Source organism: Quercus suber, unplaced genomic scaffold (assembly GCF_002906115.3).
Source record: "Quercus suber isolate HL8 unplaced genomic scaffold, Cork oak 2.0 scaffold_24, whole genome shotgun sequence".
Classification (NCBI taxonomy): domain Eukaryota; kingdom Viridiplantae; phylum Streptophyta; class Magnoliopsida; order Fagales; family Fagaceae; genus Quercus; species Quercus suber.
Window position 1 is genome coordinate 905,735 of NW_027069489.1, and position 20,762 is coordinate 926,496.

The 20,762-nt window shown below is 33.6% G+C and overlaps 1 protein-coding gene across 1 annotated transcript; it reads right to left on the reverse strand.

Moving 5' to 3' along the window:
• Nucleotides 1–227: 227 nt before the first annotated feature.
• On the reverse strand, nucleotides 228–19,871 carry LOC111983186 (uncharacterized). The gene is given in 19 exon segments (XM_065766193.1): nucleotides 228–757; nucleotides 1,273–1,527; nucleotides 1,990–2,049; nucleotides 2,277–2,522; nucleotides 4,790–4,930; nucleotides 6,910–7,052; nucleotides 9,873–9,926; nucleotides 10,016–10,086; nucleotides 10,320–10,456; nucleotides 13,839–13,874; nucleotides 14,510–14,606; nucleotides 14,757–14,814; nucleotides 15,545–15,655; nucleotides 15,800–15,857; nucleotides 16,477–16,559; nucleotides 16,682–16,766; nucleotides 16,900–16,977; nucleotides 18,113–18,155; nucleotides 19,473–19,871. Coding segments are annotated over 19 exon segments (2,157 nt in total). The 5' UTR covers nucleotides 19,739–19,871; the 3' UTR covers nucleotides 228–622.
• Between the last annotated feature and the right edge of the window lie 891 nt (nucleotides 19,872–20,762).

Here is a 20,762-nt window from a genome sequence, read left to right on the forward strand (position 1 = left end):
ATGGTTAAATGATTAAATTTACCATATTTCAATAATTTAAGTTTTTGGAACAATCAGTAATTTAACATTTTAATCACTAAATCATAATTCTAAATAACCAAGGCAAGCTTTTGAGGCCAAGAAACTACTCATCCATTCCAATAATGACAACTCCTATTCCTCCATCACAACACCACCCACATTGTCAATATTTGTAATGTTTAGTCATGGAATTGACAAAAATTAAATTTGAGAGAACAAAATTATAATTGTCCCAAACTTAACAGGATACAATTAATTGAACTTGGTGTTTTTCTTATATTTGAGGCACTGAGACAAAGCAACGCTAGAGCTATGAGCTATCAACAATATAAATAGAACCAAGATCAGATCGCCACCACGCCACGCCTCGACATTATGTAGAATGATGTTGAATTTTCTCTTAAATACGCCACGTGACATTTCCAATAAAAGTTCAATTGCCCCTGGAAGTTAGATATATTTGTCTAAAACTTATAAACATGTGAGGTGTGAGTTGTTCTCATAATCATATCATAAAACATCTATAATTTTCTACAGTTACTAATGGTTACAAAATTAACAATCATACTTAAAAAAAATTCCATTTCCTAAGCAGCATCTACTACTCAGAGTTTGAGTCAGAATCAGAAAACGGCATCTGGAATGCATCTTTTGGATCCACGTCAGTCATGGAAGGAGGTTTATCTTTGTTTGACGCTGCTCTAGCCCTGCCTCTCCTTTTTGGTCTACTTTCATCCTGTAAACATGCATATTGCAGTTTGTCACACTGGTGGTCTATACATCTAAATTGCAGAAAAATATATATAATGCCACTGACTGGATGACTTGGATTTGCAAAGAGCAACAGCTATAGTAAACTAAATGAAGAACTACATCTGCGAAGGAGTAGAAGTAAAATAACCCAAAAGGAGAAATATAAGAAAAATGGAAAAGATCAGCTGTAAAGAGTAAACCATAGATTCATTTCTTGCTAGGGTAACATTAATTAAGATGATAAAATAGCATTTATGAGCCACACACACATAATTTAGACTAGGTAAGCAATCAAGATCATTCAGCTTTCAAGAAGGTAAAATGTAGTAGTACTCTCTCTATATTTATTTATTCTCCCTCTTTATCTAACTTCATAGGTTTTGGGTATAATCACGTAAAATTCACATAAGCAATAAACATAATAACAGTAGCACATATTATTGAGTATTGACAAAGCTTAAATACCATTGAAGAGAGAGATCCCAAGCCATCACTTACATTTGTTGGTTGACTTGGTTGATTTGACTGGCTTGGAGGAGTTGGTCGGCTCCTTCGCAGCCAGATGGCACCAAAAGACATTAATGCCCCAAGAAGCAAATATGGACCATTCCTTGGATCTCCCAAACGATCATAGATTCCCCTTATGATGCCATGAATCCTTTGCTTTATTGTGACTTTTGAAAGTACTTTTTGGGCACCTCTAACCCAAATAGGATCTGCATCCTCCGGAACAAGCTCAGGAGTTTTAGTTCTCTGCATCAGGAAGAGAATGAAAGGCATCAAAATTGCACTTCTCGAACTGCAGGTTTTTTATGTTTTAATATTAATTATAATGTAATACCAGTGATGGTTCACAACGCACATATTCACCACCTCCTGCCCCCACGTGATCCAAGCAGGACATACAGGGAAAGTGGTCCCATCATTCTATGGGTAATATGATAGTTCCACAAACGTATGTCAAAAATTTGTGCTAATTTATGACCATAATTTATGAGGCGCTCAAAACCAAATACAACTCAAGGTAAAAGAAATAAGTGTGTTCCACAAACGTATGTCAAAAATTTGTGCAAATAATAATTTGTGACCATCTTTTATGAGGCGCTCAAAACCAAATACACTTCAAGGTAAAAGAACTAAGTGTATACAAAAGAAAGCTTTCCAAGATTAGGCTTGTTTAAAGAATCTGCAAATTGGAACAAGAAAATAGCTTACAAATGAGGGCAGATCCCTGGAGTCACCATCTTTGATTATGTTTGATATCCATTCGATAATCTGCAGTAAAATAAAACACATCGAAGGCAAGTGCACCTTGTCATAAAAAGGGGTTTTACATGCAATAGTTCTTCAGGCTGAGATATGTCTCAAACAATAAAATAATCACCAAAAAAACAATAACAAGAACCCATGATCATAGACTGACAGTTGAATTTGAATCTAAAATAAGGCAATGTCATATAAATCACTATTCTAGCAGCTGAAGAAAATTTCTCAGTTTATACCTGTAAACTTTCATCTGAACCACTGTATCTTGCCACAAGCTGTGAAGCAGGAGCCACATCATCACCTTTCATAGTATCCCATATGCCTTTTGGCTTTGTCTCAACTTTCAAATTCTCTTCGGTAAAATTTCTTTTGTAACGCACAATAAATATCCGAGGTACATCAGCCATGTCTCTCCTTGGTCCACAAGTGTCATAGATAGATTCGGAGCTATTACCACTATGGAGGCAGAAGTAGCAATATTTCTGGATAAAAAACAATTACACGAGCAGTCAGAGCTTGATACAGTTGCACAGGATTGGGCGATGTAAATAAAGTATTCATTTTAAGTAAGCTGCAGACAAATTCTCATTCAAGTAGATGATTAATTTATGCAAAATCATCTTACAATAGTATATTAGATGCTAGTTATATCTGCTTTTCTCATGCTAAGCCTCTTTCAGAAGCCTAAGGGAAAAGCTTGTCAATAATGTCATTCAACTCTTGCTATGACAGCAATTAAATGTTTGAATTATCAAAGCTATCTGCATATATGATTAACAACCACACGAGTACAGATGTTATTTTCAAGGATACAGTGGAAGGTTGTGAAGTATCAGTAAGTGCAGGGGAAATAAAAGGAAGCAAAAGGTTTTAATTGTCCATATCAAAAGGACATAGAATCTCACTCCAGTAATATCCCAAGAGAACCAACTTTGCTACAAATAATAGGAGAAATGATTTTATATAAATCAATTTCATTTCATTTCTGTGGAGCTGAGAACTAAAAAGGATTTACGGGTAATGCTTGTACAAAAAAATGATAGGAATCCAAGCCCAGTGGCAAGCATTTAAACTGAAGTTGATTTTTATGCAGTATGTCTACGTACAAGAATAAACATTTGCATATTTAGTACTCAAATATATTATATCTACTTATCTAGGACAAACTAGGATAAGATGGTAAGTAGCATTTTGAAAGAAGGAACTAACAGGAAGTGAACAGAATCTAATTTTCACATTAAGGCAATAGCAAATTACATTTTTTTAGGAAAAAATACCTTTTCGTCCCTCTTAGTTTGTTTTTGTTGTCATTTTGGTCCCTTATGTTTAAAAGTATCAATTCACACCCTTATCTTTGAGAGCAGACGTAATCAGCTCCTTCCATCCACCTCTGTTCCTTCGACCATTAACATCAAAGTTTTAGAAAAGAAAAGAAAACAAAAAGAACATAGAGAACCAGATTGTTGCTTCCTCCCTGAAATCTCCACAGTTTTCTTCGGTACAGTTTGATCAAGTCACTGTTCCACAACAACACTCGTAGTTCAGTCTGGCCTTGACTCTACCTACAATTAATAGCCCGTATACTTCTATGTCTGGAGGCCTCTTGGTTCCTCATGGTCTGATGATCTTGCTTCTTTCAAAATGAATATGCAAAATTTCGGATGAGGTTGTTCGTATTGCGTGGTGGCTTAGTGATTTTCTGTAAACATGGATCTATCGTTCCTTAACCTTTATATGTGACTTTCATGGATGTCTTGTGGATTTCGATGTGTGTTTGTTTTGGGTGCTGTAGATTGCTGTGGGTTTCATAGATCTTTTGCTCCTTCAGCGTTTGGGTTGCAATGGAGTTTGAGAAATTTTTATTTTAGTCAGATTGGCGTGGCTGCCGGTTGTAGGTTTGGCAGATTAGGTAGTATTTTTTTTACACAGTTTTTTTGATAATAACAAATGCCACATGGAATCCCAGGTGGCATCCAATAAGCATCAAAATTATTATTTTAATCCCACCATTTGCCATGTCAGATTTTTTCCATCCATTACTTAACAGCAAGTGCTATTTTGACACAACATCAAAAGGTTAAAGACTAAAATAACACATTTAAAACATTTGGGACCATTTTGAAACATAGGATAGAGGTTAGGGAATAAAATGGTAATTAAACCTTTCTTTTTTTTATAATGATTTGATAGTTGGGGGAAGAGGGATTTGAACCTTAGATGTCTCTATTAAAAACATCAGAAGGTGTTAGTTGAGCTACAAGACTCTTGGCACTTAGTTTTGATACCATGATAAATTACTATTTGTCCCAAAAACTTAAACCATTAAAAAATGGTGAATTTAATCATTTATCCATTATTCTAATATCTTCGTTGCAACAAAACTAAATTATGATTCAATTTAAAACATTTTTATGTTTTCATAATACAACTAGGTTCTTTTTTTTTTTTTTCTTTTTTTCTTTCTTTTTTTTTTCTTTTTTTGATGAATAATACAACTAGGTTCTATAACTTGGTCAAGTTGATAGTTACATTTGTCCACATTTTGGCAAAGTCTTGGTCATCCGTCTATCTTTTGGACCCAACCAAACTGGACTATGAGATATAACTTTTTAACCTAGTGCTATCAACATATAGTATCACTTGAAAAATCCTCATAATATTCATTGACAAATGCTATACATGTGCATTCAGCATGACTTAACTTTAAATCAACAGCATGCTTGATACAATAACTGGGATAAAAATTTACCTTTTGGGCTTCCCCATCAAGCCAAACAAAAGTTAATCGCCTACTATTTAGAGCTGCAGCAGCAGGTGAGAAGGATTCAACTTTATCTGCTTCCTTTAAATCACCATCATTGGACAACAATTCTTGAACCCTGCGCATGGTCTATGAACCTATGTAAGTTACATCATTTCCCAAACTAGAAGAACATTTGGGTCTTAAAAGCACATGTAAGTTTGTCAGTTGATTTTAGACAATTTGGATGGGTCTTAAAGCACATGTATATTACTTTTTCTTCCCCCCTACTCCTTCACTCGGTCCATACTTTTCAGCTTTTTGTAAGGGCGATGGATTCATTAAGTATATTCCAAGATGTATAATGCAGAGCACTATAAGTAATAAAATTATATAGATATATAATCAAGCCTTATAAATCTATAATCATATGTTGCCTACAAAAGAATCCAAAACAGTGTGACCACAGCAATCCAATATGCATGTGCACAAATATCCACTAAAGTGGGAATCCTCAAATTAATCACCTATAATCAGATTAATTATTCTGTTTTCTTTCCAAATAAACCACAGCAATGCAAAAGAAGGAAAAAAAAAAGGAATGGGATGGTTTTGTTACAAAAGAAATTTCAGAAAGGTTCATAAAAAATGATGTGGAAGCATTTTGTCATCAAGAAACTACTAACACACAGCACCAACCCCCTGCATTTGGTGTGAAGAGCATGCCACATCACTCTAAAATTTGTGTATAGCAGTGCTCATAAAGAAACTTCTGGATAAATGCACACTAGTGGCTTCAAATGGTAAGAAAAAAACACGGGATACAATTTCATTTATATATATATATTTTTTTTTTTTTGATAAGTAATAAGTTATATTGATATAAAAAAGGAACACCTTAGTACACAGGAGTGAACAAGGGATAAGAAATCAAATACAAAAATTGCAAGGGTCTAGGAAATCAATAAAAGAAGGGAATGATTGTTTTTGCAAAGCAAACAACCAATCCCTTAAAGTTCTAAAAACGAGTAGCTTGAGGTCTGGAATAGATCTCTCAATATCTTCAAAACATCTACTATTTCTCTCCCTCCAAAGACACCACAATAAGCAATGAGGAATGATGGACCAAATATAACCATTTCGATGACGACCAAAGCTGCCTTGCCAACACCCTAACAGCCCCAAAATAGTGTGCGGCATAACCCAAGTTACTCCAAATAGACCCAAAACCATAGACCATAGATCCATAGCAAAAGGACAATGAAGGAATAGATGGTCAACCGATTCACCATTTCTCTTACACATGTAGCACCAATCCAAAATCCACACCTTCCTTTTTCGTAAATTATCAATCGTCAAGCATTTCCCTAAGGCAGCAGTCCAGACAAAGAAAGCACTCTAGAGGGAATCTTCTGCTTCCAAATACTTTTCCAAGGAAAACCGTAGAAAGTGTTGCCAACTAAAATTCTATAATAATCACTAACCATGGAACCCTTATCTTTGCTAGGTATCCAACACATTTTATCCTCACCTAGCCCCCTTATAAGAGAACCATATATAGTTTCCATGAAGTCTGACATAGCCTGTAGCCCCAATTACATGTAATATTGATGCAGTCCAAAGTAACCAATGGTTGCTGGAACTGATTTAAACAAAAGAAAAACAGGAGAACAGAAAGAATAGATGAAGAAACAAACCCAAAATAGGGCTGTAGAGAATGATTCTCTAAAATAGACATATTAATTGGTAAAAGAAGCCTTACATTAACCCATACTTGACATATAAATAGCACTACATTCTCTAGTGACAGCTTGCATAATAATTATTTTCCTCAGTTCCGAGATCATGCAGGCAAAAGGTCATAAAAGACTACTGACTCAAATTATGACTTATTTGACTGACTTAAATTCTACACAAACTACAAAATAAAGGACTAACTAATAAACTGACCAGACTTCAAGAAATATTAAAGTTATCTTTGAAAAATCATAACTAGCTGGCTGCATCAGTCAAATATTAGAAGCACCAAGTATATTATGTGGTATTGAAAAAAGCCTTAGGAAAACGACACAAACATAAAGACTGAAGTTTCTGAAATAATCAAAAAACACAAACAGAGAGAAGCTTACTTCACGCATTTTGTCAAGTTCAGGGCCAAGCCTTCCTGCCAGAACAGCACAGTACCAAGTTGTGATATCCACTCCAGCCCGAGAATAGCCATGTGCATCACAACCCAGCTCCATTGATGTCACACTCCTTAGTTGAGGAAGCTCTGAAAACACAAGGCAAGAAAATCAATTAAGTTCCTTCCTAAGTGCATAAAAAGTCTGCTTCAAAAAAATTTGGTGTCATTTCATCAAACAAAGCTATTCAAACTTCCAAATTCCATAATTAATTGAGATGGCAATAAACATAAATTTTTTTACAGCCATGAGATGGGAGGCCAGTCATATGATTCACACCCTAACTTTCATAACATCATGCCAATGACAGAATTTGCCTAATCCAACAATAAGTCATTTTCAAGCATTTTTGTTTTTGTATTGATAAGAGCATTCACATTATGGGTGTATAATAAAAAAATGTGTAAAATTTACGTAGTTTTACCTAAAAATGACCCACATTAGAGCATTCACATCAGCTCATGTGAAAATTTCTATTTGTTTTAACATAAGAACCTACTTTTTTCTATTTTACATACTCACTTTGTTAAACACCCCACATCGGATTATCTGTTTTACACTATATTTCAATAAAATATCAATTTTTCTTGATTTTTAAAAATTTTCTCTTTCTTCACACAAAACAACCACCATTCACTCTCTTCCTTCATTCTTGAAATACATAAAGAAAGAATAAACACTAAATACAAAATAAATAGTGACAACGTAAATTTACCCGATTAGTGTAGCAAACTTGTAAATTGTCTAAATTCTACACTTTTTTCTATTATACACAAACTTATGTGAATGTTCTTAGTCAGTGTATAATTGTGTAATTTATAAGTTTGTTACAGTAACTATTTAAATTTACATTGATACTATTAATTTAGTTTTTATTCTTTTTTTATGTATCCTGAGGATTGAGGAAAAGAATGAATGGTAGTTGTTGTATGAAGAAAGCGAAGCAACAAAAAAAATCAAGAAAAATTAATATTTTAATAAAATGTTATGTAAAATAGGTAACCTAATGTAAGATGTTTTGAAAAATGAGTATGCAAAATAGAAAAAGTAGGTTCTTATGCTAAAATAGATATAAATTTTTACATGAACTGATGTGAATGCTCTAATAAGCTAATTTAATAGCACGCACTTAATTAGCAGGTGGTGGATCAGACAAGGGGATTCAACAGCAAATTGATTCCTTAAAATTTATTAAATAGTATTACACATCCTAATTTAACCAAATACAACTATGCAAGTGTACACTGCTGCTTCAACAGCTGAAATTAACTTGACAAAGACATTACAATGAAACCAAAATGTATGGGTCAACATCTCCAGCCTTAAAATTTGAAAATATGTCAAAGTAGTGTAGCTACCAAAGCAATTCGACCATACATCCAAAGTTTATATAAATCCAATTTTTCCATCACAATATATCTTTCATTCATCTACAATTACAACCTATAATATTATGATAAGCATTACTACTGACACACATAGCTTCAGAAGTAGATAGGGATACAAGAATGTCATTATTTCCCTAAGTGCTGTTCATTATTAATAGCATGAAGTGTTGGCCTTTCAGGTGTAAAGGCAACAATGAAGGCAGGCACCAAGCAATGACGCATCAACCCAAATTTACATGACTAGGAAACCCAAGTTGGGGTTTAAAAGACAAACAAAAACGGAAAAGAAGACCAGAGAAACTCCTCAATAAGTAAATGATGGAAGGCACGCCCTATGTGCAGGTTCCATAATTAAATATGGACGTGGAAAAGTGAGAAATAGTTGTGGATCAGCTCTCAATTACTGGTTCTCATTTTAAAATAGTAGACTAGTTACCACCCTCCCCTGCCCACCCATCCACCCCACCCCCCAAAAAAAGGTGGGGGTGACTTTTTTTGGTTAGAATATGCAAGCATCCATCATTCAATTATTTTCTTTCATGTCACCACTGCCACAAAAAACTCAAGTCTATATGTTCCTTGTCTTTTTAAGCCAATATCCCAGTCAGATTGTGTGGCTGCTCACATAATCATCTTAAAAAAAGATCTTTAAATCAAATGAAAATTAACAAAAATACAAAACCTCCAAAGCACCTCTCTATTACATCCATCCTAATCTTATATAGCAAGCACTTTCTGTTCCCTTTTTTCCATTCATGCATAACATATCACAGACAATGAGAACCAGTAGTTTAGGTATTGGTCATTCACAAATCCCTCATTTCTGCTCCTACCTTTAATGACGCTATTCTGACTCTCTTCTGCTTATGCTAGAAACTTTATATTTTAAATCTCAAAGACTCAAGCAAGCTTATGTCGTCAACGAGCAAGCAAATACCAAGAAGCTTTTTCCTAGATAATCTCAATGAAAAGAGAAAACAATTGTAGAGAATAATCTTAAACCAATTACTTTACTCCAACCTAGGTATTGACAACTCCACAGAAACATAAGTCAGTCAATGAACTCCTTGACATAATTACTAGAACAATGTAGAAAGCCAATACTTAGGACTTCAATTTACTCTACCTAATTAATTATGATTATAGACAGAATGCTGACAAGACATAAAAGAGAAAGAGCAAAAAGAAATACTCAGTGTGTGTGTGTGTGTGTGTGAGAGAGAGAGAGAGAGAGAGAGAGAGAGGACAAGGAAAATGAAGCAATAGACAACGAAATGACCAAAAAAAATTTCTAAATCAACAAGTGCAATAGTAATAGCAGGTAGAATCTTAAGTTAATTGATTCTCCTAATATAACAAGAACTAGCGATAGGTTCTCATACAACCGAACCAGCATATTAACAATAAAATGAAAAATCCTGTATATGATTTAAACTTTGTAAAATAACAAGGCAAAAATAACTTAGATACCAACAATATTAGAAGAATACACTCATTAGTAAGTAGAAACAGTAGTGATACCTTGCTGCTTATTCTGTTCCATAATAGTTGAAAACCGCGAACTGTTGACCGGACCTGCATAAAATGCGCAACTTAGCTTGTACAAAAGCACAGAACTTATATCACATAGTTCTTGAGGCACAAAGTTAAATAGAGCAACATGCCATGGTAAACAACAGGTTTGAGACCCGGATCTTTCAAAAAAACTATGGCAGGTGCAGACTCCACTCCTAACCTGTTGTCAGTCAAAGAAAGTGTCAAGATCAAGCATTACTGTAAAGAAGACTAAACCTTTAATGGTTCTGACTCTAGATCAAACAATAATTGATGAATAAATTTATATTTCTGATTTAAATATTTTCATAACTTTTAGATACACTTGACACAAAATTAGACCCATGCAGAATCATCTTTCATGTAATCAGACTTATGCAGCACCCTAGAAGACATTAAAGTATATCCACCAACCCGTTCCACCAAAAGGAAGAATCTTCTTCTTGCCATAGTACAAATGCAAAAGAGGCATATGCCCAATAACTTTGAGCAGCTTGACGTACAAATGGAGCAGCACGCTCCCCTGTTCTTGAGAAGAAAATGACTCTTACCTATGAGCAGGGAGCAGTAAACCAACCAGTCATTGAAAACAGAGTTATTAAAGAAAAGCAAAGCAACTCAAAATATATTGCATCAGAATTGGTTCACAAATTAATCAATTCAAGAATTTACAAGAACAATATTCATCAATATTAAAAAGACTAAATTAATTTCCAGCATTTTTAAATAGCATTTGGATCTGTCTATGCGTATGTAATTAAATTTGTATCATTGGTGGCCCTAGAGGATATATAGAATGTAAGGACAATGTCTTTCCAATTAAGGAGGAGAATTGGGTGTGAAAAAGGACCCATTGAAAGAATACTAGGCTATTTGTATCACAATGGTTGTTGCCTTTAACTTTCAACTGATATTGCTGTTCTAATTTATAGCAGTGTCTTGGACCAGATCCATATTTCTAACATCATTTAATGACTGAATGGCTTTTCTACTTAACACAAATGTTAGATAATAAGATCCACATGCAAAATTTGTCTTTTACTATATGCTCATAAAAATTGAAAGAAATCATTTCCATCATGGAGAAGTACAAACAAAAAATTGTAACCTTAAGAGTTCCTCTTACTAATTTCTGAAAAGATGTAGAGAAATTTAATATTATCTTCATTTTTATTTAACTCCACCTAAGTCACATTTGATGGGTAGAACTAACACAAAATCCCATGCATGGAAGGAAGGAAGTTGCTTAATGGCATCAGCAAAAAGAGCAAGTCGTATTTAACTAATATTCAAGATATATATTGAATAAATACATGATGTCAACTATATTTTGAATAACAAAAATTAGAGACATAATTAGAGAGGGGGGGCGGAGGGGGGGGGGGAATATTGCTAAAAATAAACATCAATCTATCTTTCCAACACCATAGTTGACAGGTCACTAAATCTATATGTTTCTGATTTCATAAGCCCATGACTGGGGGTAAAGTTGGTTGCCACCTATCTGGATTTGATTTATTCTGGATCATTGATGTGAGGTGGAGTGGATAAGCAATCCTTCTTCTCGGGAGGCTTTGAAGTAGATCCTACTATAAGGTGTTACATCCCACAACTCAGCAATCTTTTCCATGGAAGAGTTCGTGGAAACCTAAAGTACCAACAAAGGTCATTTTTTTTTTTCCTTTGGATAGCAGCATTGGGGAAAATATTGACTATTGATAACTTGCAGAGGTGCCAGATAGTGATGGTTGACTGGTGTTGTATGTGTAAGAGGAGTGGGAAGACCACTGATCACTTACTTCTTCATTGCCCTGTCACTGGAGAGATGTGGAATATAGTGTTCTCCCTGTTTGGGATTAACTGGGTCATGCCAAGAGGTGTTGTGGAGCTCTTAGCCAGTTGGCCGAGCAAGTTTAACAGGCACAGAAATGAGGCAATTTGGGGCATGACCCTCATTGCCTCATGTGGGGTATTTGCTGGGACAAGAATGCTTGCACTTTTGAAGGGCATGAGAGATTGATTCCTTACTTGAAGCTTTTATTCCTCAAGACTTTGTTCAAGTGGATAATTGCTTTGGGTGTTTTTGCATTTGTCTATTTGCCTGATTTACTAGATAGTTGTACTTTCCATGCATCATTTTAATTGACTTTTTCGGTATCCTTAGTACACTATCTGTGTACTTAGAGCATGATCACTCATTGCCTCGTGGGGTATTTAATGGGACAAGAATGCTTGTACCTTTGAATGGCATAAGAGATTGATTCCTAACTTGAAGCTTTTATTCCTCAAGACTTTGTTCAAGTGGATAAATGCTTCGGGTGTTTTTACATTTGTTTGTTTGCCTCATTTGCTAGATAGTTATACTTTCCATGCATCATTTTGATTGACTTTTGTTGTATCCTTAGTACGCTATTTGTGTAACTAGGATCTATTGTACTCTTTATTTTCTCAATGAAGCATTATTACTTATCAAAAAAAATGCTACCTTGTAAGAGCAAGGTGAAAATTGAGGTAGTGGGTTCAATCATAGTTGTTATTATCATATGAAAAGTGATGTGTATATACACTACATATGGAAACAAATGATAAAGCATCACATTGTAGGTACATATCGACCATGCTCATGAATCGTACAAAACATAAATGTCTCATGAATCTTACGATGAATAAAGTCTATTGTATGAATTGTACATATCGTATGATACATAGACATGTGAGTATAAATTGGGCTACTTGAGTCCAAAAAGTTGTTAGACTAGCTTTTTAACACAAAATTGCTGGACTACATGATTGAGCCCAAACATTAACTTGTTAGGAGTTTTTTTTGTTTTTTCTTCACTCCGCTACAAATTTTGGACCACACACGTGACACTTCACTTTCACATTTGCAAATTCCTTTTATATACATGAATAAGGTATTAAATATTAAATGACAATATAATTATTTTTTTATTTTTGTTACTATTGTTATAAGTCCAAGAAACTAGAATGTCAAGGAGAAATATAAAATAAAATAAAATAATTTGAGATAGAAGAAAAAGAATAGATAGTAAATGTTGATGATGAAGAAGAAGATGCCAATAAATAAATAATTTTTCAAGATGATGAGAATAAAGATAACATTCACTTAGATGAAATATTAGGCAAGATGATGAATATGATGAGAAATAATTATTATTTTGGCTTATATATCATTTATTATCACTTTTGAGATTGATCAAATTGAATGTGGTTGCTATGAAAATATTTAAATTTGATTTATTTAATTATCTTTGTTAGGTATTATTACATAAGCAGTGATTAAATTAGTCATTAGTTGAATGTGTTTTGAATTTATAATTGGTATACCTGTTTCATATGTATATCTATAATTTTTTTTTTTTAAGTTTTTACAAAAATAAAAATAAAAAATAAATACACAAGTTGACTATTGAATGCAGCACAATTGATTTAAATTTAAGTTACTTTAATAAATACAGATAATTGTTACCAAGTAAGGGACATTGACTGCCAAAGTAGGTGGAGGTGAGTTGCAAACATAAGAATCCTACAGAAGATAGATACACTATGCTTGGTCCAAGCAGTGAATTGAAATAAAACAAGCCACAATTTTAAAGATCTTCCTATTTGAGAATCCATCACAACTACTTATCGAAAAAACACCATCACAACTGTAACAGGAAATGCAGTACAAATTTGAACAACATACTTGGTCTCAACTCAAAAGAGAGAGAGCATTTCTTATAATGTAAGCCTATAGCTAAAATTTACAGTTCAACTAATGAAGAGCTCATTAATAAACTGGACTGGATGGTGTAAGCATGACCAGTAGTCAAAGTACAAGTGATGAAGAAAAATTGCATGATGAGAACATGTAGATAAGACACAGGAATAAAAAGGGGCCCCAAAAAACCGGGGGGGGGGAGATTGTACCTTATGAGGACTACTTTTTGACAGAAATTTTGGTACCTGAAATTGATTCAGTTACATATCATTTCAATAGGGACAGACAGTGAATTAGGAAACAAAATTAATCAGAGAGGCAACTAAAAAACCAAATTAATCAGAGAGGCAACAAAAAAAAAAAAGAAGAAGAAGAAAACAGAAGTCTAAAGATGAATCTATGAAAATATATAACAAATCTTACTTGACAGATTATTAAAAGTTAAAACAAGTAGATCTTTCAAAGATGTTAGATGTATAAATTGGTAAATGTGCCATACCCTACAATTTTAAAATCTGGACCAGCTAAGAAAAAGCAATAAAAACCACAACTTAGAAGCCACAAAGTTATCCAACTTCCCTCCCTCCAGATTGTCTTAAAACACTCACTCGTAAGCAGCACTTACCATGCAACACGAAATCAGGAGGAAGGATAAAACTAATAGTCAAACCAAGAAGAAACTGCTCTAATAGATGATCCACTGAAGTGGTCTTTTCTTAAAGCATGTTTAGCTTTCCTTCTTGTTGTATTACCATAATTTATGCAAATTCTCTAGTTATTATCAAACATATATTAATGCACATCCATGAAAAAAAGGGTATAAGGGAGAAATAATGTTATGAGAAACAACACATTGCATCAGAGAAATCCCGAATATTACCAGTGTGTCCCTTGAGTAGTAAAGAATTCGAGGTAAACCAAGTATTGTTGTAGAAAACCAATCTGTAACTGCATCTACTGACAGCTCCCCATCAAACCTAAGAAAAAGGATAATTATAATATCATTGTTCCATAATATCCAGCAGAAACATGACCTTTTGACGTGCAACAAGCACACAACATAATATTTTCCATATATAAGAAATCTAAGTATCTGAAAGCTTCACCAGTGGACTGCAAAAACTCACCGTATAACACAATCTGCAGTTTTGCAATCAGGGGGAAATGCAATGAGTGAAGGAAGGCCTGTATACATTACTAGCAAGTTAAAAACAAGAATAATGCAGAGCACTTTGGTTGCAATTAAACCACTGTAATTGATACATAATAGAATTTGTAACAAACTTACATCTGCTATTTGCAGGCAACACTATCCTATTTAGGATGTAGTATATAAGAAAAAGAATTATAAAGTTACTAAAATAGCCCTTCTAGATGTTATAGAATAGTATCAACACAGTAAGCACACAAAACAATGAGGGAAAATTTGGAAATCAGAAATTATAGTGTAAAATGATGATGGATTTAAAGTAGGAATCCCACAAGAGGACCAACATATTGGCACAGAAGTACATCAAGAAATCCTTTTTAATTTCTCATAATCTCATATCAGCAATAATAAAAAAATTTCCATTGGTAGTTTACTAAGATTTACGATGCACTGCAAGAACAAATAAAAAGTATCAGAACCTTCCAAAAAGGGGCCCCATGAACTAGTGCAAACAATATGATCATAAAGAATGAGTGAGCAATTCAGGCAGCTGATTGGATCCAGATATAAACAATGTAACAGTAAAATATCTACACCACTCTGCCCCTTATTTCAATTTGTCTTTAGAAAATCATTTTTTATTTCATATTATGAAGTCCGAGAGTTTATGAATTAAAAAGAACTCAAGCTCACCCAATAACGGCCTATCTATAAGACCCTTTGAAATTCAAGAGAGAGAGAGATGTTGAGTAAATGTACACTCACCATTCCTAAAGAAAGGTTGACCTGTTGGCTTTTTCACAGCAAAGTATGCTGCAAGTTGAAGGTCACCAAGCTCCACACTACCGGTATTTGCTACTCCGTCCAACAAAAATACTGAACATAGGGAGAATGGGAACAAAATAATCATGAAGTGGCAACTACAACAAGTAGTTAAAGCATGAAGAACATATATCTTAACAAAACCCACTCATGCAGATAAGATAATTTACATCAGGTACTCCCGAATGAAGGACATACCAATTCTTTTCCAGACAGCCAAAAATTGAGCACAGCGTTTGCTCCCAAATGAAAACACCTGATCCAATGTCAATGAACATTCACTAAGAGTTAGTATCTATCTATTAAAAATATAATAAAATTTTTGTGCTGACAACATAAGTCATTAATAAAATGAAGAACAAAGTTTTTCTCCAAACCCGAGTGAAAATTCTCCTCCAATCCATTACATGTCAGTTCACAAGACCATTCACATTTATTTTAACCAGATGACGCATTAAATCATTTAAACAAATTCCATGTCTATTAAATTAGTCATGTCATGAAAAGTACACGTTAATGCATGCTCATTTGAAATGACATGTAGTGAAACTTTTCTCCAAACCATTTAAATTTAATCGTTCAACAGTCTGCATGTGGTAGAGACATCCTGCTGAGATACTAAAGAGAGGGGGGAGGGGGATTAATCCAAAAATTAAAATAGGGAGGATTCTCATTGGGGCTTTTTAATCAATTATGAATTGTAAGAAGAAACTAATTGGAATTAGTATGTCTGTCAAGTTGATTTTAATCAAACATGACATACTTTTATTTACTAAATGTAACCTTCCAGGGGAGTAAAAGATAAGAGGAAATAGAGATGCCCACCACATACAAGTACTCATAATACGTCAGAAAATTATTGATAATGATTGTACCTGAATTAGAGAAGGGCGTGTGTCCTTTAAAATAGACTCGAAATCCTTGTAGGTGATGACATTAAGACTAACATCGTCGGGAACTAATAGAAAGAAAGGGTACAAATTGTATTAGCCCATAAGAATCATGATTCAAACAAATTATATATCTTTCCTTGAAAAAAAAAATCAGGGCAATTATAGTATAATGGACAATTTAACTGACCAGAAACAGTAGCATCTAGCACAGGAAGTTTTATTTTTGAAAAACTTTCACCAGCATATTTCCCTTTGACCTTGTCAATAACATGCTACAGCCAAGAAAACAAGCCATTTAATTAAACAATGTAAGGCCTCACACAGAGAAGTTAAAGGAGAAGGGCACAATGCAAATTATAACATAGAAAGCCTCATATAAATAAGCCAAGGGGCCTTAAAACTCACAACATACTCATCGATGCCAAATATGTCGTAGTTACTTTTCCAAGAAGGATTTGTCAGAAACTCATAAGCATATTGAATCTGCAAATTATACCCACAATTAAAAGAATGCTCTCATTGAAAGACATATTTAGAGGCCCCCAATGTTGATGATAGGAAAACCATAAATTTCAGTAGAGATGACACAATAAAAAACAAAATAGTCATCAAAATATCAAAGAAACCAAGAACGATTTGATAGTTCCAGCTCCACAAGTAGTTTTTGACTTCCATTTAAAACCTAAAATTCTATAACAAATACAGATTTTGAAGTACATGGACCTCTTGTATTACCAAACAGTTGACAAACATTATTCACTTCATATTCAGATAAACTCAGTTTTCTACATAAATATAACAAAATTTCCTCTGGCACCTAAAGAAGCTCTATTACCAAACAGTACTGAATTACTGCCCATCATATATTTTTATAAAATTATTGTTTCTAAAGAAGCATAACATATTTCAATGCTCAATGCAAGGAAGGATCATCTTAATTAATAATATATCATAAAACTCATGTTTGTATTTGCAAAAGCTTTAGGAAATTTGTCAAAGAATGGAACTTATGAACTGGCATCTCTAGCTTGGAGAATTGTTGCCTGGGATGCAGATCATTAGCAAACTTATTTAAAGAATCCCTTCATTTAAACTTCATTTAAACTTGTGTACAGGGCTCTAACAAAATTAAAGATGACCATACTCAATGCCAAATTTTAATGCAGAACAGTAGGAAGACTTATTGTACGAAATAATTACATGAGAGACTCTAACATTGGCAGAAGATAAGCAAAAGCTTCTACATTAAGGTAATTTAACAATAAATTTTATATATAAAGTAAAAAATATTTTCTTTTCTTTTCTTTTTCCTTTTGGCCCAATGCCCTGTTCAACAGTGCGATTGATGATGATGACAACGACAAGAATGATAATGATGCAACTACAGTGCTCATCTTCTTGGGGAAATATATATCCAAAGATACAATAGTTTTCAACCCAAAGATTTGGGACTAAGGCTTTGCTGCTGTTGTTGTATACAATAGTTTTAAAGAAATTAAAATAATATTTAACAGATAACATTATAATCATCAATTCGGCCACAAACATAGGAAAAAAAAAAACAGAATATCATAATTAAAGAAATCACCTTTGGAACACGAATGAAGAACTTACGTACCTTTATAAAATCATCATTACTGGGAACTTCATTGCCTGAATTCCTGAAATGACCACATTATTTAGTATTATAACAAACATAATTGGCATGCTTGAAAAAAAATACAAAAAGAATATAAACATGGTACTAACAATCCTTCTCATTGACTTCTTTGTAGCACGTATCAGTATAAACTCTATAGGTTAAAAGATATGAACCTATGAGCACCCTAATAGCTTTATCCTTTTCCAAATCTCTCTCTCTCTCTCTTTTTTTCTTTTTTGGGAATGGGTGGGGGAGTAAAGGGAGTTGAGTATCTCATAGAGACATGCTACAACTACATTGATATTAAGGTTATACACCTCTGGAAGATTTTATACATTGACCTCCAACCTTCAAAACGTAGTCATGTTGACATTTATGTAAAAAACCATAAAAGCTCGCAGGACAGAAGGGGCTACAGAAGTACAAAGACTCAATATCAACAATGTTGAGAAATGTCGGCTCCTCGTGTAGATAGTTGCTCACATAATCCATTAAGCTAGAAGCAAAAAAATGCCTACAAGAACAGTTTGATTTAACATTGCAGCTTTCATGCACAAGATGGAACTAGCAAATGAGTTGTTGGGTAAAGAAGCTTTTAAAAAACAACTCCCCCTTCTCACATGCGCCTAAACTGTCTTTATTAAGTGAGGTCCAACACGTGAAATATTACTAATGGGAGATAAGATGGGGGGACAACATTTACCCGTCAAGTTGGAGGCTTGGGATGAGCTATAGACCCAGACATCCTAGGTTCAGGGATTCCCTTGGATTACCTGATACACGATTCTAGCAAGTGGGGTCATGTAAATTCTTAAATAATCCCGGAATATAGTGAAATAATATTCCCTCTTCTCACATTCATGGTGAACCTCATTATGAATTTAATGAACAAATCTCACCATGAATGTGAAAGGATGAAGTACCATTCTTCTTTTTTCGAGAATTCCTAAGAATTACTCCATGAATATGTATTTTATTCCTCGAAAGTGGGCCCAAAAGGCCCCACCTTAATGAGGTTTTCATGTCATTTAAAAAAAAAAAAAAAGAGGTGGGGCCCTAGCATTTGAAGCAAGGGGTTTCATGTCATTTTAAAAAAATGGGTGGGCCCTAGCATTTGAAGCAGGACTGATTCACTCACAAGCTTAAACTATTGGAAAATTGAAATGGTATAAACAGTAAAATGTATGGTGCTCGCATTCTTCACACTATTCAAATTACCTATAAGTTTAGAAAGTGAAAAAAAAAAAGTTATATAATTGATACAAAAAAGATAGCCATTTTGTTATTCAAATAATTCCTAAATGATTGATTGAATAACAAAAATTAAAAAAATTACCACTTGCTTGAAATCTTCTCATAGGCTTCCTTCGCATCAGCAATAGAACTGTACCTCTTAATTCCCAAAACTACAATTCAAAAAACCAAAACAATTCAACAACAAAAACCAAAACTCAATAAGACAGGAAAGGACTTAGGAATGACGAAGAGCTGGTAAAACATAGCGGCGACGAAGAGAATGAGAGGCACAGCGTAGGCTTTGATCGTAGACGCCATTGATGAAGAAGGGCTCGGCGCTGGTGTCTCGGACCCAACCCTAGGCATGGTGTGTGAATCTCTCTCACTGGTTTGTTCTATGTATAGTGCGTGAGAGAAAAAAAGAAGTGAGAAATTTGGGAGAGAATGAGAAGTGACGATCACAGATTCACAAGAGAATATATAAAATGGTACGCTTTTTTGGCTTTATTTTCTCTTTGCTCAGTGAGGCTTGTGGTTTCGCCACGTGGGATGTGAGCATAAGAGAGTCAAATTATACAGTTGATGTTTTTTTTTTCCTGCCTGCTGTTCAAACGGGAAAACCCGTCTAATAAGTAATAACTAATAAGCAAACAAAGGAAATAATTGTTTTTTAGGAGAGGAATTAAATATATATTGTTTGGCAAAATGGCAGCTGGCTAATGTTGTTTAAATACAGGATAAAAAATAAAAAATAAAAAATAAAAAGTTAGGAAAGTTTTGAAATTATTTTTATGGGAAATAAAAAAAAAACTATCAAAACATTAATTGTTTTTTTTTTTTCTTTAAATAGATTATTAACTATTACCTTACGGGCATCTATTAGCATTTTTCTTTAAAAATTGTATTATACGGAATTTTGAAAACAATTTATATGTTTTCAAGACACACTTTGTAAAGTGGTCACTTTATAAGTATAAGTGTTTGTGGGGTGTTGGAGGTAAGGGTCGAGATTCAAGTCTTCAAATGAAGTTTCACACACATATATTATAAAATAAGTTAGAGTAGAATTTCTATCTTGTTAAAAAAAATAAAAAAAAAGGTTCAAAAATAATGAACTAATTTGTCCAAACTCTTCTATATATGTGTGTGTATATTATATAATATATAAATTTTACTCTAGCTTAAATTAAGAAGTTTATATTTATCACCCAAAAAAAAAAAAAAATTCTCACGCTTTAATTTTGAAGCTTATCATTATTTAAAAAAAAAAAAGTTACATAAGCTCTATTCCCTCACGTAAGCTCTATCCACCAAAAAAAAAAAAAAAAAAGTAATTTATAGATTCTACATGTTACTTTTTGTAAATTTTGTTTTTTAAAATCTTAAAAAT